Source organism: Haliaeetus leucocephalus, unplaced genomic scaffold (assembly GCF_000737465.1).
Source record: "Haliaeetus leucocephalus isolate CR32 unplaced genomic scaffold, Haliaeetus_leucocephalus-4.0 Scaffold395, whole genome shotgun sequence".
Taxonomy (NCBI): domain Eukaryota; kingdom Metazoa; phylum Chordata; class Aves; order Accipitriformes; family Accipitridae; genus Haliaeetus; species Haliaeetus leucocephalus.
The window spans coordinates 2,984,533-3,007,016 of NW_010972831.1; the positions used below are offsets into that span (position 1 = coordinate 2,984,533).

At 37.3% G+C, this 22,484-nt stretch overlaps 1 protein-coding gene across 1 annotated transcript in view; it reads left to right on the plus strand.

The window, feature by feature from the left end:
* The window catches only part of CRCP (CGRP receptor component), a 32,674-nt gene that overhangs the window by 95 nt on the left and 10,095 nt on the right, over nt 1-22,484 (plus strand). The window contains exons 2-4 of the mRNA XM_010573583.1: nt 3,351-3,387; nt 6,758-6,856; nt 10,052-10,146. Of these exons, the coding sequence (XP_010571885.1) occupies nt 3,351-3,387; nt 6,758-6,856; nt 10,052-10,146 (231 nt within the window). The remainder of the gene's footprint in view (nt 1-3,350; nt 3,388-6,757; nt 6,857-10,051; nt 10,147-22,484) is intronic.

Consider the following 22,484-nt stretch of genomic DNA (forward strand, 5'->3'; position numbering starts at 1 on the left):
CCTCCCCCCCAGCTCCGACCCTTCCGTGGCGGCAGTGGGGGCTCCGGGGCCGGGGGGTGTGTGTGTGGGTACATCTGTATGGGCCTGCCTGAGGTGTGTGTGTGGGGGGGGTATATCTGTATGGGCCTGCCTGAGGTGTATGGGGGGGCGGGTAGGTATATTGGGCCTTTAACACCCCGATAACTAGCAGCGTGTTCAGGCATTCTGTGGAGAAACTGAGGATTTTTCGTTTGCTTTCAAAATCTTGCTGAAGCGTCTGTTTGTTTGCGCAAAAGGCGTCGGTGGGTTAGCTGGAATCCCGCTCTCCGTCCCCATCTCCCCTGTCCCCTTGTGCTCCCTTCTCTCTTCTGGGATGGGAGAGGTGAAACGGGAATCCACTGCTGCAGCCTCTGGGAGAGACTTATTCCTGTGAGCCTCAGGTAGACAACTCATTGTAGCAGCTGAACATGCTGGAGGAGAAAACCGAACGGTGTGTGCCAGCTATTGGACACACAAGAGGGGAGTCAAAATTTTGGCTAGCTGGTAATTTGGGGTAGTTACACCAGCCAGCCCCCAGGCTGCCGTCCTAGGCAGCAAGTTTTGTTGCCTTCCTATGCTGACAGCGCTATGTGTGTCACCTGGGCCCAAAACAATAGGGTTTGACCTATTTTGAAGCTTAGAAACTCATTAGGTCCGTGGAGCCCATTACAGTCTGTGGTTATATATGTGTACGTGGCGCTGGTTTCTAATGAGCGGGGGCACAGAGGATGCCAGTTCTGTAGGATGTATGCCAGCATCCACCAAAGTCAGCTGACCTATTGGAGTTCACGTTATTCATGGATGCTTTATCATTAAATCTTCTATACTGTTACAATTAAATATTCTATACATAAAATTCCAAAGCAGATAAGAAACATCCATTGAAATATGGGTTTGTATTACGTTAGCCTTAATGAGTAGCAGCCTGCAGGGAAATGAGCTGTTCTTGCTGTTGTAAAAATGCTGTGAAACATATATAGGCTGAAAGTTGCTGGTCCATGTGAGGAAAGATAGGATTTGCCCTGCTGAGAAATATGCTTTTGGTACCATTAATAGTAAGTCCGTGATGCTGCTTATACATCCACTTGTTTTTTATTACCTTGAGTAGCCCAATTTATTTTACTGGTCTACCTCTTTTGGTACCAATAGGAAGGCACATCAGAGCTAGAAGACCTGGAGGCTGAAGTCCTGAGCTGTGGGTGAATGTCCCTTGCATTGGAATGGAACAGTTTAGTCCATTTTGCACTTGAGTTACTGTTGGAATTTAATCTTACTAAGCTCTTGCCTCCTGCCCAATGGACTTTATAGAGGGATGCTGTGCAACTCGGAGAACCTCACGAAGTTCTTACCATGTCAGAAGTATCTGTTATTAGAGAAAAGAACCCTCCAGAAAATGTTGGGGTTTAAATATGCAAAGTATTTTAAGCAGTACATTTAAAACCATGAAGTGTCAGTAATATTTTTAGAGGTGTGATGCCACATACTAAGATAATTTTTGATATATGCAGAAGAGCTTCTCAAGAATGTTTTGGTTTGGACTAAAATCAGGGAAAATACTACCTATTTAAAGATTCTAAAAAGAATTTTTACATTTGGTCTTAACATGACATTTTTTTTCCTTTCTGTTTAAGTCTTAATCTTGTAAAAATTAAGCATACTGTTTAGTTGACTACTTAAAAATATACATTAGAATTCATTATTTATAATTTCTTATTTTCTGAATGTAAAATTAATAGTTGCTTCATGAAAGTTAGGACTGAAGAAAATTGTATTTCTGCTTTATAAGTTCTGCAAAAGTTTTTGAAACTGGTCTTGTTTATCAGTTTGTAATTCTGGTTATTCAGCACAACAAAAATTGTTGAAGAATTTGAGACTGACTCATTTGCTATCCATTGTTAGAAGAAAAAAGTAATTTTCTGAATGACGAAGTGTTTTTGTCTTAAATAATTTAATTTCAGATAGATTTCAGACTCATTTGCATAGTAATGTATTTACTCTATATGACCCTTTTACTTATTTAACTGAATAATTCCATATATAATTCTTCTATGGCATTATTATTTCTAACAAAGAATGTCTTTGATCCATAGGGATTTCTGTAGTGATAGCCTGAATGCAAACATTCTGAAGAATTGCATTTACCTAACAACAAAAGCTATATGGTTTGTAAAACATGAATGAAAACTAATGCGTGTGTGAGCTCACTTGCTGAAGTTTCACTCGAGTCAGCGAAATGGAAGTTGAAGTTCATCTCAGCGTATTTTAGAAGGTCCTTTTCATTTAAAAACAATGATAGAACCTGTGGAAGTTTGTGGACGCATTTAACTCATTTGAAAGTGATGAACGTGACAGTTCTATTCAAACAGTTAATGGTGCTTAACAATACATTGTACCTTTTTTTTCTTTTTTTCATAAGCTGCTGCACAGACCTGAGAAAGGCCTTTTTTGTCTTTTGTATGGAAACTTTCTGTTGTTGTGGCTACTGACTGCTCAGCAGAACGTGTTGTATGGGGAATACATGATGTTCTGTGTCAATTTTTCTCCCTTTTTTAAAATTTAAAAATATAAAATTCCAATATGCAGTAGTAATAGATGTGTGATTAGTCTAAATATGTGCTTGACTCGGTGCGTTCAGCCTACTAGCAGTGGATAATGATTCTTGCTTAACTGGGACAGAATTAATGGGGAAGTGTTTGGCTGGTGGAAAATGGGAAACTCAGCCTTAGCTGCTAATAAAGGAGTAGCCACATAAAGATTCAAAGAATAAATAAAGAGGAAGTGCAGTAAGTTTTGGGTTTTTTACTCAGTACAGTATGTGTAAATACAGTGCCATATCTATATCTATGCACACACGTACATTGTGCTAAAAATAGTAACTGTATTTTCTTTTTCCATGATCTTGGCTAATAAATAAATAGTGTGTGTAATCTGAATGATTTTTGCTGTCAGTCTTTATTCAAATAAAACTGGAGGCCCTTTTTTGTAAGAAAGAGGTAAGACAATTTGGTTTTAGTTTGTAAAATTGGATGAGTGAATGAAATTGTGTGGCTGAGTAAAAAGATTATAAGTGTATTATGATTTATGGGGCAAGTTGTGCAAAATATACTGTGTAATTATGTAATGATTCTACTAAAAATATGGAAAAATATTTTCCAGAGGTGGCAACAACTTATTAACTGTAGAGTCACCAAAAATAGATCTCTTGATGATTTTTTTTTTGTAACTTTATGAAAGTAGCGTTTGTTCTCTTAGAGTCTGCGTGACTCAGCAAAGAAAAATTTTAGTCAGTTTCATTTGGAACATATATTAATAATTTTCATTTTTCCTTGTAGAAAAGATGCAAATGCCGCATTGCTAAGTAACTTTGAGGTAAGTTTATCTGTGTCCCGGTTTTAAACCAGCAGTTTAAAGCTGTAATCAGTCACTTGTATACTCTGGAAGCTGAAAATTGCCAGTGGCAATCAGCAAGACCTGTATGTGATTTCCACTACCTCCGTTTGATTTGTTATTAAGAAAAAAACTTTTTAAAGAAAATCTAGTTTTCTAGAAAATTACTAGTTTTCACTAGTAATGGGTACTGTATTATTATTTCATTGGTCCCAAATCTGTAAAAACAAATATAAATATGTTTTTCAAATAGACAAGGAGCAGATCTGTAGAATGTCAGTAACTAACTTCAGCCTTGTCGTATTTATGCTGTTGCTGTGTGGTTTTGTTGAATCATCTTGTGTATGGTGGTTTGTTATTTAGGATTTGATTCTCCACATCTTAAAACACTTGTGTATGTGGGAAGCGCAGTGGATTGACTGGTGCTTTGTATGATGTATGGTGTATCAGATCCCAGATCAAGAATGTTGACATCTCTGTAACGGGGCAGCAATGTCCAAAATATCTTTTTTTATTTTATTTTATCTTGTGATAAGCCAATATACCACCAAGTGTATGACACACTGATTGCTGGAGTGTCTTTAATATTGCAAATAAAAATTCTCGCAGAAAAATTCAAACATTTTTCACAGATGGCTGCTGCTAGAATCAGTGTTTCATATTTAACCTTGTAATGTGCAATATCATCTGAGAACCTATAACTCATTAATGCATAGTTTTATTAAAGCCAGTGCTACTGGAAGCACAGTCTTAGATCTCTGAATGCTTGACAGTATTTTTTTTAAAGATCTTGAGGTGTTTCCAAAGCAGTTTAGGTTATAGTAGGCATGAGGCCATTTGCTGATCTTAGATGTGTTACTCATGATAAACACTCCTGGAAGCCAGTGATGTACTTTGATCTGGTGTCATGGGGAAGGTGCAGTGTCCTGTCATAACAAACAATGAATATTGCCATACAAATAAAAAACAAACAAATCTTATTTTCTAGTGTAGGTAAGTTCTGAATAATTTTCCTCTCTCCTGAGTAAAGGTATTTTTTTAGTGAGGTAGAAAGAAATATAGTGGTGGTGTTGGTTTAATTTCAGCCAGGTAGTGGAAAGATTTCAGTGCTTTGTTTATGAATGTCACTTTTTTGAATGGTTTTAATAACCCAAGTATGTTGTTTATATTGTTTTATTGCTGAAGCCTGAAAGTGGCACAGCTGTTTCATCCTATTCTGAAATAAATCTTGAAATGTTTTATCTTGAGCCCCATCTGTCTGCATATAGCAGAGCAACCATCTGGTGACTCTTAGAAGGGCTTTAATGGGGTACTTGGAAAGAACTGTCTTGCCTAAGACATAGATGATATGTCAGCCAAAGTAGTATTAAGTGTCTGTTTGTTAAAAGATGTACTATTCCAGTACAGAAAATAGCAAGTATTTCAGAGATTATTTATTGCAAAATCATCTCTGCTTCCTTCTTCTTCATTTGCTGAGATATTTGTTGGAATCTAGGTATTACTGCCTGCTGAGGTTCAAGTAGTGGTGTCAGTCACATTATGTAAAATCTGTAGATGTCCTAAGGTTTGGTCCAGAATAGGGAGAATTGCAGAATCCATTCTTCATGCTCTTCAGTCAGAACTTTCTTCAGCTGAGTCTTTTTGTTGGTGAATATACTCTGTGTGTTGAAAAAGAGCAAAAGGAAGTGGAAAACGAAGTTACTGATGAGAGTGCTTATTTCTCATTTCCCTTTCACAGCACAGTTGTCGCATGCAGCCTTTCGTTTCTTTGCAGGAAGGGATTTGCAGTGCCTGCAGCTATAGGCTTTTGGGCATGGCTTTTCACTGCTCTTCAAAGTACTGATTCCCCTAAAACTACCGATCTCTTTCTGTTTGCTCCTCTTCCCAGTTGCAATTTGACTAGCATAGCTAACATTCTCATTCTCGAGGTAATATTTTGCACAGAAAGTGGTGTTTGAAAGGAGTATTTGAGACTGACATATTGTATGTCCTATGCCTACATTTATTCTGTGAGTTTGGAGTTGTGATTTCGTATCTCGTTGTCACTGGCTATATTTTCTTCAAGTATTTATTAGATAAAAGTTCATAGCTTCAGTTTTGCCTTTCAAGTGAGGATTGACTACTGGTGGTTGATACACAAGGTGTTCCTTTTTCGTAGAAGATGCAGTATAAAGTAATTGCAGGATCTGTAGCTGGTAATGTTCTTATTTCTCGCTGTCTGGAAATGTTTGTATTTTATTTCTATGGACTTGTCAGTTTATAATGCCATTGGATCTGGATCTTGAATGAAGCTAGTTAAAAATTAGGGGATAAACAGTAAGAAGCGGTCTGTTACTTTGCTCTGGTTATTGGCTCCGGATATACCGTAAAGCCTGAAGCAAAACATCTGAAGAAATTTCAACCTAATGTGATTTAATATGGGAATAAAAGAGTAATTGTGATGCTGTCTCAATATTTTGGTGCATATCTGTCTATGATGAATAAAGATGTTTTGTTGCAACAGATTTGACAAAGCACAATTGCAAAAATCAAAATGTCTTCTTTCCCTTCAGACTTACCCTCTGAATCTCAGTCCTACATTAATATTCACTGCATCATAAATGTGAAGACAACTTTATTACATTTGTTTCAGGAACGTCTGCTTGTATTACGTTGTTGTGATGAAATAGGGAGCTAATTTAATCTTTGTGGCTTAACATACCATAACACCATGCTGGTCACTGTAACATTTACTATTATGAATAACTCCACTGGAATTTACAATAGGATCACTAATCTCAGGAGCATCTATAGGTCAAGCCTTTATTTAGTTGGTTCCTGGCAGCGTGACACTTGTAGAGTTTACTTTTTTTTGCAGATAACGTAAAATTGCATCTCTGTGAGACAGAATATATATCCATTTTAATATTATAGGTACATCTGTCATAACAAACCCAGTAGGGCCATAAACTTGTGTGACATTTTGCTTCAAGCACCACTTATGTTTAAATGGGAGCTCTGTGCCAGTACAGCAGGGTATGACCCAACTCTGTTCAGGACATGAGATAAGATAAACAAGTAGGATAGATTCATCCTGGCAGCGTCTTTGTTGGGGCTCTTGGATAACATTTAACAAGTGCTGCAAATCTGCTTAAAATAGACACAATTTTAAAAAAGCAATTTAATTACCTATTCATCATTCTTGTGCTAAAACATTTTTCATTTCATTGCTGGTGCGTTCACCAAAGAAGCCATGCTTTTTTTTGTTGTTTGGTTGGTAGGATTTTGCATTGTTCATTTATGTTTTCCTGCTGTAGTATTTTTAGGTAAAATACTCGCAAATGGTCTAAAACACTTTATTTTTTTTCTCCAGGTGTTCCAGTTACTTACTGATCTTAAGCAGCAGCGCAAAGAGAGTGGAAAAAACAAGCAGAGCTCTGGTCAGCAGAATCTGAACACAATCATGTATGAAGTGAGTAGCACAGTGAAATTCCTTTGCAAATTAGCCCAAGTTGGAGTAATTCACATCCTTAGGTCTGTATATTAATAATTTTGTATCAAAATTCCCCTGTTAAAAAACACAGTAAAATATTTTATTTGTCACTTTTCTGTGGTCAGTTCATTCAGGTTGTAGGCTAACTGCACTGTCAGGGCAGAGGCATGCAGCTGGTCTTACTAAAATCTTATCACAAGAAGAATAAAAAAACCCCCTGTTTTTTAACTGTTTAGTTTTGTGGTTTGTTTTTTTTTTTTATTCCAAATATTCTATCCTTTTAAGACCCAGGGCAGAACTTGCTATCATCTGATGAATTGATGATACCATGTAATCATGATTTCAAAGCTGAGGCACAGATCACATATGGTATTTTTTTATTAACAGAATTAAACTAATAATATCCAACTAAAATAGATTTTTTTAATTTTTTTTTTTTTTTTTTGTCAAAAGAATAACAAAATCACATGTACAGATAGCAACATCAGTTGGATGCCAGACTGGTAATTGATGTTTAATCTATTGCTAGGAAGAACTTTTTAAATCGTGTAATACAAATATTAACATTTGAAATAAATTAGCAACTTCATAACAGACTTGCAGTATGACCTGTTGTGTCTGTGTCAGAGAATTGCATGAGTAGCACCACGACTGGCAGCAAGTTGAAAGCAGTTTGCCTTGCTTGCATGAGTAATCCCGTTGAGCAGTGAAACTACTCATGTGAATAAGATTTGGCCTAGGCTTTGTTTTTGTTTTAGTTCTGGCTTTGTTTGAAAAGGTATAGAGTTGTAATTCCTAAGCCTCATATTCAACAAAATAGGGGCTTACAAAAAAATCTAATTTAAATCTTCATGGAGACGAAGAGTCTCTTCCTGTACCTCTTTGAAACAGCTGAGAGATCCTGTAAGTATATTTTGTCAGAATGCACCTTAAAGCTTTAATTGCCCTGTTATATTGCTACATGTTAAATACCTATAGGATGCTCGTTCTTGTGCATGCAGAGAAGTTGGTGTAAATTCTAAGTATATTTTCTTCATATTTGACTGAAAGAAAACCAGAATTTGATCTTACGGCATTGTCTTTGTTCATGCTGAGTATGTCTTCATGAGCTCCGTGCAGGCTTGTATCCATTGGTACTGAAGTAACTAGATAAAGCTTGCTAACCTGGAGCTATGTTTTGCTGTATGCCTGGTGTTTTAACTGATTTGAAACTGCCAAAAAAAGACTAAACTGGAAAAGAAATTACTCCTATTAAATAATTTTATTACATGACAATATTGTGATTTCATTTCAGTCGTTATTGGTGAATAAGAACTTCATTTTATCTGAAAAGGTCAGACAGGGCTTACAGAAAGGAGGGTTATCTAACACCCTATTGTGCTTTTAAATATATTTCTCAGTAGTCCAATGAAACTGGTCCTGAAGAATACCAGTGATTCATATTTCATCAGCACTGTATCTGTTAAGTAGGATGAATTATGCTGTCTTGTTGAAGTCTGTTTTCCTTTATGTAGCATTTTTAAATAACAGATTTTAATGGAAATACACTAAAAATACATTTGCTTATTTTCTTATTTGCCATACTGATCTTGAAGTCTGTTTGTTCCCAGTATCTGTTGTTTTCTGCTCTGTGAATACTGGTTCAGCTTTTTTGGCTTCTGACTTTTTAAATACAAATATTCAGTTTAAAGATTTTCTGAGAAAGAAACTTGAGAGAGTATCATACAGAATTTTATGGGGTTTTATTATTATTATAGATGATCTGTGCATGTGGTATCCTACCACATGTGTGTCTGTATTTGCAATCCAGTTAGTGCATCATGGGTCAGTTGTGTTGATACTTTTAAGCCTTATGTGTAACTATGCAGTATCAACAGATGAAGATTTTCTTCCTTAATTTAAAACAAGCATTGACAATACTCTTTTAAATCCTTCAGTTGCTGATGCACACAATGCAGACAATGCAGGGATTTCCTTGACTTTTTCATTGATCGTCATTATTTCCAACTCATCATTTTTGGGTCTAATCCAAGCAACAAGCAACATTCAGGAAGATTCTAAGCTACTTCCAGTGGAAAGAAAAAAAGCAAGCAGATGTGACATCTGCTGCAAAAGTTAGCTGAGGTTGGTAGGTGTTACATGTAAAAAATGGAGCAAAGATGAATTGTCTCAAGTCAGGTATACATTTCTAAGACTACAGTATTCTTGCAGATTTTCATGACAACCCACCTAACCTGCTTCTATGAACTTCAAGAAAGCATTGCCAAATATGCATATAAGGGTGAAAACAACCACAGATTGGAGAGCTTAATGAGTTATTTATGGGTTGGCAGTGAGAGTATCCCTGGCACTGAGCACGTGAAAACTTGGCAGAAGGTAACATGGTTTGAAAAATAGTATTCAACTTTTCTGAAGTGTTACTGCTTTTAAAAAACAAAACAACACAACAAAAAATAAACACTACCAAAAAAACCCACCCAAACCCCATATCTTGGTACCTTTTTAACCTAGCTTTGAATCTAAATGTTTGTTGGTTTTAAAAGGAAAACTGCATCTGAGTGATACTATTCAGCACAGCTGTAAGTATGTCTTGATCACAGTCTTAGCATCACCTGAGATTATTTCAAACCAAGAAAGCAAATGTCTTTCACAAACATCATGTGTCTTTTTAGTAGACAGAGCTAAAACTCCTTTCCTGTACTCTTCAACATGCGACTTTGGGCTTTGAACAGATCAGATAAATGGCTGTCCAAAGCCACAGAGGGGAATAGTCAAAGCTGTAATTCTCACTGGGGTGTGTAATGAGCTGAGTGGGTCATGTCTTTATGGAATTAGTTCACTGGGGCTTTCTGGATAAGTACTAATGTAATTTCCATTACATAAAGTTGTAGTTATGTATTGCCTGTTTCTTACTCCCTCAGCAAATACCATTATAGTGTTACTGAAGACAGAAAAATGTGAGTGATCTGTGTCACCTGTGACAGCACTTCCCACTGTTAAAAAAAAAAAAAAAAAAAAAAAAATTAAAAAGCCAAACCCCAAAACCTGAATTGACTTTTCCATTTTTTCTGAGTAGTACTGAGGAGACTTTTCAAAATGGGCTTGTTTCATACACAAGTGGTAAAGCAAATAGTAACTGTGAAATAATGTATCCTTTCTTTCTATCCCTTGCAGACACTGAAGTACATTTCAAAAACACCCTGTAGATACCAGAGTCCTGAGACTGTGAGAGATTTCCTCCTAGCAATGAAAGGCCATAAGCTAACCAAGTAGGTAGAAATGTGTCTTTGAATAAAAGTATAAACTCATGACAATGTTGAAAAACTGATCCCTGTGTACACAGTATGATAATCTGTCTGGTTTTGATCAAGGTATTTTAAGTATTTTCTGCTATTATTTAAATACTCATCCAAACATATTTTCCTTCACTTGTTAGTGCCTACATGGATGAGTATTTCCTTAAGTGGGCCTGTGTTTACCAATGTATTTCTCAAACGGATTCTTGTCAGTATTTTGTTTTTTAGCATGGTTTCACCTGGTCCAAGCACAAAGCAGAGTTCATAAAATGTTTTCTGAGGCAGAAGTTGTAAGTTGTAAACGGCAAAAAACCCCCAACCCAATCTTGGTTTATTATCAGCCTTATTTTTATGAACTTACTTAAGCAAAAATGCGTTCATACCTAAGAGGCTGTATTGCAGGGAGGTAATAAGTAAATAAAATCCTAATATAGATGGTTGGGAAAGAATGTTATTCTGAAGTCAAGTTTTGTGTGAATCTGTGAGTCCCAGCTACAACAGATCATCTCTCAGGGTTATGCTCTGTAACTGGCATTTAGCAAACTTAAGATGTTCATCCTTTTTTTTTGTGCTGTTTGTCCGCTGATATTTATGTCCACTGGGATTTCTGAGATATACATTTCAGTTACCTAAATATTGTGTTAATCAACTTTTTGCTCCCCGCCCTGCAGTTTCTAAGAAAGCTGAACTTACAGTTCATTCTTCTTATTTTGCAAAGTCCTGCATAGAAAATAAAAGACTTCCTTCAGAGTTACAAGAAGACTCAAAGGGCATTTTTCCTCTTTGGCAGTGGTCTGAACACCTGTTGACAGTGCTTGAAACACATGATTCTCTCAAACCTCTCTCCAGAGTGTGAGTGAAGCCTGCTGTAAATAATCAGACCCAAAAGAAATTGAATCAATTGGCTACTTGCTTGGATAGCTCTAATCAGTCAACTGATTTTTAAAGCAGAAAACCCAAAGATTTAGTTGTTCCTAAATGACTCCCTCTTCACCACAAAGGAGTAGTTTTATGCTGTATAGACACTGACTGCATTTTTCTTCCCTGCTGGAAGGACTCCCAAGGAGTTCATGCTCTGGGAAGGAGGCTCTTAATAATAATTTGGTTGTGTCACAAAAAGAAATGCAAAGTGAGAGTGTCTGGAGAGTGCAGTGCTACAAGGCAAGTTTTTACCCTGTCCAAAGGATAGTAAATTGAGTAGAAAGCAGATTGTCAGCTATTTTGTTGACTTTCAGTGCCTTCTTTCTACAAACAATTATGCTCACATCCAGTATATCAGCAGCTCTGATCACAGTATTGCTGTCATTGCAGACACAGGGGTGCTAGTACTTGGAAGCTTTGTCATGGGTTTGTAACTTCGCTTGTAGTGCTTTCTTTTGTAGAACGGAAGTTGCCAGGTCGGTATGTCAGTGTTTAGTCCTCCTGTAGCTCATTTTATATAGGAGGATACTAATTTATGTAGTGGGCAAGGTATCTTAATTATTTTCTGACACGGAGGTGTTGAAGCATGGAGAAAATACTCTGTTTACTGTAAAGAGCTGATAGTATGGAAATGAGAGTGTCTTAAAATTGCCAGCAAACTAGTTCTTGAGTAAGTAGTGAGCATCCTTCGTTTCTGGTAATGTGAAACAGTCATCCTATGTGAAGTGAAATAAGCTTGTTCAGTCTGTACATGGCAGCAGTTTAGAAAAGCGCCAGAGGAATACTATATCACGGCAAAAAGCCAGTGCAAATTAGAAAGGCAGAATAGGATTTCCCAGAAGTAACTGAATGAGTTAGGTGTAAGAGTCCCATTAAAAGTCAAAGGTGGTTTTTTTTTGTTTGTTTGTTTTAAAGTTCATTTCTAAACTTCTTTCTGGTAGAATTTGACCAGGACCTCGGGATTAACTCTTACAAAAAGGCAGGAGAGCTCTGTTATCACCTTGACTGCATCTGCTCCCCCATATGGGGTCTCCAAGAGTGAAGTACTAAATGATGTTGGGTCATAATGCAGAAAATTCTGGCTACAAAATCTCTCGGTCTCCTGTAGTGCCTGGCTGTTTTGTAGAAGATAAACCCAAATACTCGCCTTCCCGTGCCAGCTTGTTCTGTGAGCTTGAATATAGCACTGCTGCAAAGGTTGAAATAGTTACAAGGTTTAAATGAGCTTTTTGACTATTCCATTTTTTATGTTTACTAGGAGGTGCCTTTGGTTTTAGGTATCATCCTCTCTGTCCTTTTTCTCTGAATCAGTCTGTAAGATAAGCCAGAGAATTATTCCCAAGTCACTTGCTTCTGAATAATGGCAGAAGGATGAGAGTGAAGAGTCAAGCACTAGTTTAGGTTACAAAGTTACCACGTTTTATGCCTTATCCGAACTCAGATTGGACTGTGATACCTTAGTTTCTTGAGCATGCTGTACAACTTCTACTTTGTTAATATCTCTGTCATCTGGTAAAGAACTTGCCAACTCTGCATTTGCCTTGTACTTTACAAAATAAGAAACAGAATTGTTTAGTGTGATCCTGGCGCCACTTCTTTCTTCTAATCTTTTCCATTCAGACACTTCAAGCTAGAAGTGTCAAAGCCCATCTGGCAGCCTCTTCACACCAAAACACAGAAAGCATATGGTGTGCAATTACTATATAATGCACTTTATGTTAAAGTGCTTAAAATAGTAATGCCTGCAAGGAAACTTTGAACTAACTTTTGGTTCATAACCAAGATAATTTCAACACTGCTCTGTTGTTAAATAAACGAAAAACTAAAGGATTTAATCATTTCCATTCTGTGGGATGGAGGTGGTTATTTGTATAAAAGACCTCACTAGAGATTTCATTCCAGTTATCTGGTAGAGAGCTTTCTTCCCCTTGGGAGGAAAGAACCTGCAATGTTTGCTCTCCAGGACCTTACTTACATGATCCTGCTGTAATGACCTTTTCTCCCACAAAGAGTAATGAACTCCAGAGTCTGTCTTTGCTACTTCCTTTCTGGGTAAGGCATTCAAAGTTGTGCTCTCTTCCTTAATCTCTTAGCTGGTTATATGCTGTCTCTGCTGGTAACAGTTTTCTGAAGGTAGCTGACTTGATTTAAGATATATGTTAGTTGGTGTCTGTCCTCAATGAGGGCACAGCAAGGTTTTCTGTTTTCTCATTGCAAGAGAAATAGAGAATCTGGTTAAAAGGCACAACTGGTCAGAAACACCCCATCGTCTTAAGACTGCTTCCTCTGCCATTTAAACTCCTTGTTATGACTCTGCCTCTAATCAAGGAGGAAACAATTAAGCAGTGTGTTTGTGCTGTTAATTAGACTCAGCAACTTCTTGTCTAATACAAGGACTTGAGGGCTTTGAATATAAGAAGGGTTTGCAGCTGTTTCTAAAAACCTGGTGGAGGTAGGTGGTGTAATGACTGCTTTTCCCTGCTCAGCATGTTATTGCAGCAGTCAAGCACTAGGTTGTGCTAGTGTATGCGGGAATTTCAAGGTAGTGAAGAAAGACCAGACACCATCCAGAGAAGCACCAAGAATTGAGGCACATTCATTTAAAGAACAGAGCTTTTAATCAGGTGAATTCTCAATTTTCTTGCCCTCCTTGCACAAACCTGCAATACTAACCACGCAGAATGCATTGCTCGTCAGGCTATACGTGATGTCCTGAAACATTCTGGCTCCAGTCAGAGAGCAGATAGCATTGTGCTGGCAAATGGTGCGGTTCCTGTAAAATCACCTCAAGTCTTTTCTCTCTGTTATTGCTGATATTTGGTACTCAAAATACCAGGTTAACAGACCAGCATATCTCTTCTGCTGACACCCATCCATTTTGTGATGGGTTTTTCTCATTAGTGTTACACGCAGAAAAAAACAATTTTTCCTAAAAGGCAAATTTTAAAAATAAATACTAAGGTGTACAAACAACTTAAACCTTTCAGAGTGATTTCAGATAGCTGCATTGCTAAATGGAGCAAATTCAAAGACATCTAAACATATATTTCACTGATATAGTCAGTAAAGTATGGTAAAGCATGTTTTTTTCCTGATCAGTTATTTTGATAAAATTGAAACTGTAGAACTGAAATTGTTTGGGTTTTTTTAAATGAAAAGCTCCTAACTGACATTATAGTGAATTTTATTACTACCTTATTGAGGCCTCAAAATTTGGCTAACACTACAGTACAGTAAGCCATGTTGTACTTGGAAATACAGCATGCCACTAGCAGCTAATTTTACAGTTTTAGTCCCTGGAATGGCTTCGTATTTTGCAAGGTAGTGCAAATGGCATTGCATGAAAAGAATATTTATTGAGCTTGCACTCTGTGATTATGGTTAAATGAAAATTGGCTCTACTTGTATTTCTTCCTGTTACCGATAGCCTATCTTAGATCTAATTTGGGAACAATCAGATTTCCAATCACTGCATATTATTATAATTTTTAAAAATTGGACATAAACATTGCCCTTTTTGTCTTTAAATTGACACATTCAAGGAAGTGTTGAGCTGAAAATCAGTAGTCCTTTTAGAAAGTATTTTCCCTCATTACTGCCAAAAACTACAACAACTACAAACCTCTACAATATTAAAGGCTGAATTATTTGCCTGGTAATTTCTGTCTCCTCCAGAGCTTTCAGAGTGAATTTTCAATACCAAAGTCAGGATGGTGCTAGTTTAACAATAGCATCATTTAATAGTCTTTAAAAAGACTATTGTGTTTCCCTCCAAACTGATTGGTAATTAACCCTTTGATCTGTAGCAGTGTTGCTCTATTTTTTGTATTCAAATACCGTCATCAGCCCTCAGATTTCATCCCGGATGAATGTACTGACATTGAAGTACAGTAACCCCTGCAGAGAATACAGCCCGGTGTGTTTGCACAGACCACGCGCAGACTGGTAGTGATTTCACAGACCATGGCTGGGGACTGCTCATCCGTAAGCCAGATCCTGTGATTTTGATTCAGTCAACATTTTACATGAGTTGCAGTGGTTGCCTCAAGACTGTAGTATTTTCAGCTAGTAATAAAATACATGGTTATGTATACTGCTGTTACTTTACAGTTTTCCTAGCAACTAAAAACCGTACATTCCTCAGGATAAATTTGCCTCTGCAGAGTCACAGATGTTTTAGGGTTTTTTTTAGCTCTGTGTGCCGTATCTTGGCACTAATACTGTTCTCTTCTTACCTGTGCCTATAGATCTCTACTAAAAAAACAAAACGTGCATGCATATATATTTACATACAGTCTAGGAGTTCAGTAGCTAAAAAATGGGCAATACCAAGACACATAATACGAGGTTTTGGTTAAAATATAAGTGCTGCAAAATTTGGCTTGGTGTTGACAGAATATGATACATTTTGTTTTAATTTGCACAACAGTACGTAACTGTTTTTATTTTTTTTTTTTAGAACCTGTGAATTTAGTATGCACTGTAGCAACGTGCTGTCTGTTCTGTCTACCCAGTTATGCAGTGTGATCTTGAACACAAGACACCGATTTTTTTTTTTTTTTCTTCTAGGAGAAATTTTTTTTTGATTGTGAAGGATTACACTATTGTAATCCTACATCCTTACCTCCTACAATATACACTCTCCCCTCAAACACAGACCCCAGACCCATTTTCTTCTCCCATAACTGCACACATTTTTGTCTCCCGCAGCCTGAGCTTTATATGTCCCAGAGCCCACTCCACATCATTTTGCCCTCAGCTGGAAATGCTGATCTTGGCTGTAGCTGAGTCTCAGCTACTGCTGGATGTAGCCTAGAAGTGGGGAGGGACTGCTCAGCCCTAACAGCAGTAATTGCCATTTTGGGATTTCTCACTAGGCAGGTCCTGTAAGAGTCTGCATAATGGACAATTAACTCTGATTAGTGGAATCTTGCTTTTATGTGAGAAGATGGCTTTCAGCTCTTACTCATCTTTTGTATGTATTCTTGTCTTCAACGAGCTTTCATGTTCCAGTGTTACTAAACTCCAGGCAGTCCAGAGAAAATACAAAGACTTACTTTTTAGGCCAATTAAGCTGAAAATATTCTTCACTTTCTGTTCAGATGAATGAGACAGTTATCCTTTTTATTTAATGAGCGTGAGCGTAAACATGCATGCTGTAGAAAGTGTAAAGATGGATTCATCTGAGTTGGAAAAAGTTTGTTTTATTTTTTAGATGTAATGGAGCATGAACTAAATTCAGGCTTATCGCATCTGTGCCCCTGCAAAATACTGCAGTCAGCCCTGATACTGATGCATGTTCAGGCTTGCAGCGTTTGCCTTCCTTAAAGCTTATTTCTGATGGAATTATGGGTATTCAGGTTCTAATTTGTGTATGTGCTAGCAAGAAATCCCAGGTACACAGAGACTCTGATACCAAAAATTGCTTGTTAGGATCAGTGTTAGAAAAAATCAGTGCAGCAGGTAGTGAGCTCCAACTCATACTGCATGCGGTGGTACGTTGCTTACTGCTAGCGTTGAGGGCCGAGTAATCCAGTTTTCTATTGCAACATTAAATTCCAGAGGCATTTTGTGAGTGTTTGCTTCAAGGGGATGCCAGGAGTAGTAGCCTTCTGGTTACTCCCATTTGTTATGAGTAGGAAGGTCAGAAATTGCCTGCAGGGAGAAGAGCTGGGACCAAAACGTCAAAAGGGTCCCCAGAGCTGATCTCAGATCATGGAGTGCATGTCTGCATTCTGTACAAGCAGCGGACCCTCTCGAGTAAGCAGAGGTAACTGTTCATGGCTTGCACACATGTGTGCTTGGTATTTCTTAAATAATCTTAGCAGCTGGATATTTACTAAACAGAAGAGAAAAGATAAAATGTTACTGTTCTTTATCTCAGGAGGAGCATATCTACCCATACTAGTAACCAGTGTACCCACACTAGTATCAACGTACTTGCCCAAATGTCTTCAGTTACAGCCAGTTATCCCTTTGCCATCTTGCAATATTTTGCCAAAATAAAATAACTTACATCTTCATTATCAGAATGTTGTCTAGGCTGGTCAGCAAATAACTGGCTAGGTACCAATTTTCAGATGACAGTTACTTAATAGTTGGTCATTTCTCTGTGTCTTTGAATTAAAACAAATGCATTGCTTAAATCATAATTATATAATGTTAATATGTCTAAAGATTATTATTTTTTAGCATCAATTAGTGTTCATAATTTCTAGAACCCTGTAACACTACATAAGCACCTTCAGATGAAATACATCATTTATATAGCTTTTGGTATTTTGTACCCTGCTGCTAATTCCTTTTCGATGTCCTGAGTAATTTTTCCAGTAGGGAACTTTGCAGATCAAAAACAGGCATGAAATTTTTCAGATAACACATTTTAATTACTTACTTGCAAATTGTCTCTCATTCTTCTGTACCCATTTTAAGAACTGCAAATACTCTGAATGATACCATCTTTACTGAAGTAATGCTTTTGAGATCCATTTGTCCTGACTGTAAAACTTCTATCTATTCCCTAATGAGTTATAGTAATGTTAATGGCTTATAAGCAGAAAGTCTTTGAGAGGTGACCTTTTTTTATTGTGTCCTGTATTTCTTGTCTTCAGGAAACGTGAACAGTTTCGCTAATTGATTGTTTTAGTCACAATGTATAATTGGTTTTAATCTATTTCTGTTGTTAACCTGCTCTGCCAGTCATCTTTCTACGATAAACATGATGGAGCTCTGTCTGTTTTAAAATAGTTCTGGATAAATAAGATTTGCATTCTTTAACACAGGCATGATATGGCTTTGGTTATTTGAACCTGTTTATTTGGCTCTGAAGTTTTGTCAGCAACAAATTGTAAAGATACTACTTTGAAATACAAGAATATGAGAAAATTTATCTTATGTGTTCTTTTGTAAAAGTCAAATAGTATGTTTTGTCTGGAGATGTGGTAGAGCTATAGGATTGGATTAGGATATGTGTTGCTGCAAAAGTGAAGAAAGACTTGTTTGAAAAGGCTCTGATCTCGGAAGTGGCATGTGAGTGTACAGTGCAGTGAGAAACTTTTATGAAGTATGAATTCATTAAACAGTGAACATAAGTCTCTCTTTTTAAGTAGGGCTTTGGGAGGAGGGGGTAGTGTTTTACAAGTAGATATCCTCATAGCTCTCCTGTGAGAGCTGAAAATGTTTTCTCTGTTTTAGATGTCTGGAAACTGAGGCACAGGCACGTGCTTGGCCAGGGACCATAAAGCAAATAACATTGAAAGCCAGGACCAGAGTGCCAGCTTCTGCACCTCCGTCAAGTGCTCCAGGCACTGAACCAGGCAGTTTCCTAGCTCTTGAGGAAAAAGCACTAAATCTGTCATATATTCATTCAGATGAATTGGCCAGATTTTTGTACACTGAAGATGTTATTTAATATTCTTCACCCTGCTCTGTTAGGACTTTTGCTGTTATGGCAAAAAATGCAAAGGTGAGGTTCTTCTCTCATTTATTCTTTAAATGACCTGCTCTCAATTTTAATTTTGTTCTAAAGGATTTCAGTATTTGCCTCCTGTCAATATTAAGGTTTTATTTCTCTCCTTTCATTACTTATGACAGTAGTAAATGGCAGCAGTTATAAATACCTTATCTTTTTGACAACAAAGCAGCCAACAGTGGTGCTCTTGGTTCAGTGTTAAATTCAGCCATGCTTTTACAGCTGCCAAATAGATATAAGTGATTAGCATGGGAAAACAAAGGATGTGTATTCACCACTTCCCACCAATGGAAACATACTTGGCTTTCATCCTTGAGTCTCCAAAACCAAAGCAATCTAATAAATCTGGCTAACCAAGCTATTTCTGATTCCTTTGTGTTGTCTGTAAAATCACAGTATTCAGAATTTAAGACCAAACCCTGTGCTGCCAAGGGGTTGTTAACAGGAGAGGGGGGGGAAATGTAAACAGTTACTCTGCAGGAGGGAAGAGGGAATGTAGTCACTACAGTGGGAATTGCCTTTAAATACTGATTTGTACCGTAATTGACACAAAGGACCTTCTCCCCAGCATCCTCCTGTATTTTTGCAGCCTGGATGTGCCTTACACTACATGAATGCAAGGACAGATGCGTTTCAGGGCATCTCCAAGAGGAAGGAGGAGGTCTGGCCAGGGGTATGACCACACGATCCTTTTCAGCATTATTCAGTGGAGCCTTCAGAGAATACAGCAACGTCTGCTGCAGTGTACTGTCTCAAGGGCCTTTCCTTTTCTCCTCGGAGACCACATCTCTTCCCCATTCTTACACCTCCAAAACCCAATGCCTTTAAAGCACAGTCACTGCTTGATCATTCCCCTTCAGTCTTACTGTCTGTAAAATGGGAATAGTGGTCCTTACTACTTTATACAAGACACACAAATAAGTGTGGGCAAGCTCAAGGAACTAATTTGATAATTGGTGTTTCTTAAAAAACACTTTGAAACCACTGATAAAATACTTGCTTTAGGAACTTATTTAGGCACCTTTTTTTTTTTTTTTAAGGAGTAGGTTGATGGCCCTGCTTGGAAGGGCAAATGCTGATGTGCAGGTAGAAATATCTTCCTGTTCTTAAGCAAAAATAATCTTTTAGCTGTGAAATCTGAAACTGATGTGAAATCTGCCACACTTGTTGGCATTTATCCAAATGCCAAATGTCACTTTATTGCAAGCTTTTTCTGAAGACTGAAAAAAATCTTCTGATGTGGTTCTGTAGAACTAGAAAAGAAGTTTAAAAGGATAGGGTGGTACCCAAAATGTTAGAGCTCATTTTTTAAACAGACATTTTGAACAGTTCTGTGGTTGAGTAAAAAGGAGTTTTCTTTTTTTTTTCTCCTTTATAAAGTCCTAATTCCTTATCCCCTTTTCCAATTTTGAAACTTAGAGAGGAAAAAAATAGGTACATTTGTAAAGTAAATGTAAATTCAAGATGTTGAATTTTTAATGGTAAATGAATATATAGGAGGATTTCTTGGAGCTTTCTGTTGTGAATTGTTAATATTTCACGAATGCTGCATTTTAAAATTGCAAGCTTTTCTTTTGAAGTTGAAAGTCATGGTTAGAATTATTTTCCAGCATTTTAAAAAAAGGACGGCAGAATGGCTCAGGGACTAGGTGGAACAATTAAAAACTTTTATTTTTTAGGATTTTGGTTTTGTCACCAGCAGGCTGGGTCTAAAAATAACAGTGTGTAATTTCTTTGAAACTGTTTTCAGTTCTTTAGGACTGTGAATACACATCAGTAAACCCCCTGGTATAATGAAACTTTATGTTTGGTATCAGCAAAGCTGTTGTCTTTACTGAGCCACAGTCTCCCATAGTCCTATTCCCATCACTAAGTCACTTGCAATCATGGACCTTTTAGCTGAAGAGGGTCTGTTAGATCATCCAATCTGTGGTAATACAGGATTTTTCCTTCAGGAGTCATCAGCCAGGAAAATTTTATGCTAGTGCCGCTCATTTGGCATGTTCAGTGGATAAATAAAGGGTCTTATTCTGTTTGGGTGTCAGCTGCCTGCTGCCTTAGGTATTAAATTCAGTCTCTTGACACATATACACGTGTGCACGTACACACCAGAGCAGTTCATTGCTTGTCAAAGGCTTCTCCTGAGAAGTGTAAGCACCTTGGTCTTCGAACATGTACCGGTGCACATACACGAATGATGAAGTATTGAAGTGCCTGACAATGTTATAAACTGTTAGCTGGCATTAGATTTCAAGGGCAGCCAGTGCTGGAGGCCATTTGAAATGAGATGGTATCACTGAAGTATATCCAGACACACAGACGTTGACCTGTTGGTTGTAAACGCCTGCGTGGGAGAGATCTGTGTTCTCTTGAAAGCTGTAAGGTTTCCTTTCTAAACCACCCACAGGTCCAATAAAACAGCGAAAAACTCTTCAGAATCAGCTTAAATATGCATTAAAGATGCACTTTAAATAATAATAAATTCCACGCTTTAGTTCTTCAAAATCGTAGTTCACTGCTATATCGCAGACTGGAAGATCATGCATGTTAACTGTCACTTCTCACTTTAATGCATGAATGTGTGCGATAAAGATGTGCTGCGTAAACATAGATGGCTGCTAGGAGAGGCTGTATGTCAAGTAAGCATAGAATCATAGAATTGTTTGGGTTGGGAAAGACCTTTAAGATTGAGTCCAACCGTTAACCTAGCACTGCCAAGTGTAATAATCATTCAAGATTCCCCCACCCCCCAAAATGTACGTTCAAGTTCCTTTACTCATTGTATCTATTATTATTATACTTTAATGGTATGTTTTTATTATAAAAGTGCATTTGTTACTGTTTCATATGCCCTTTTAAACATCTGGTTTATCTTTAGGAGTGTTGTATTATTGCGCTTTTCTGTTCTAAAACACAAAGATCGGCTCAGATCATTAGCCATGCTGCTATTATGTGGTCAATGTTAATGTTTTGAGCTTCTGAAATTAATGAAATACACATTACTGGCATATGACAGCTGTTTTTTACTTTGGTTTTAGAATTATTTGTATTTAAGTAGGGTATAAAATTAATAAATTTTGGCTGCAGAGCTATTGCGTAAATGTTGTGAATTGAATTTAATGAACTTACTTGTTTGATCACATCTTCCAAAAAAAAAAAAAGCTTTTTAAATGTCAATGAATTTTTTTCCCTCATACCCCTTTTTTTTCTGTTTTAATGATCAACATGTTTAAATGGACATTTGTGAGATCTCGTGATTTCTTGATGAGAAAGTAGAACTAATAGCTGTATGGTTAAAATGAATCCAGAAAAACAGTGAGGCTGGGTGAGCTTGATGATGGTTCTGAATGTATCAGGAATTTTCATACTGGCTTCAGTGGTGCTAAACCAGTCCCTCTGAATATTAAACTGTTTTGTGTTTCAAGTACCAGAGTCAGACAAGTTTTACTGACTTCTCCTCCTTGTAGGCAGAGGAGAATGGAATTTGAACTATTAAAAATACAGATGCAACTCAGTTCATATCTGAAGTCAAACCAAAAGAAGTTAATATTGATTGAAGTGCTTTTGTGCTAAAGGCATAGGACTGCAAATCTAAATGCATAGAATTGCTTTTTGTCTGCTTTAGAGCATGAACAGTATTTGAATTTTTGTTAATTAATGAATTATCTTGTCTTTTAAACCACAATAAGTGACCCAACTTTTACAACTCAGGCACTGACTGAGGGTGGTGGGGTTTTTTTTGCATTTTCTGTGTCTTTGCTGCCTTGCTGCTGGTGGTCATGCCAGTCTTTGTGGGGCTGTGCAGTGAACCAAGTCAAAAACAACCCAGGGAAAAGAGGTTGGTTATCTTCACAGTCCAGCTCAGTCCCCCACCTGGTTTGCTGCATGGTGCCCCATGGTTGTAGAAACACAACGGAAA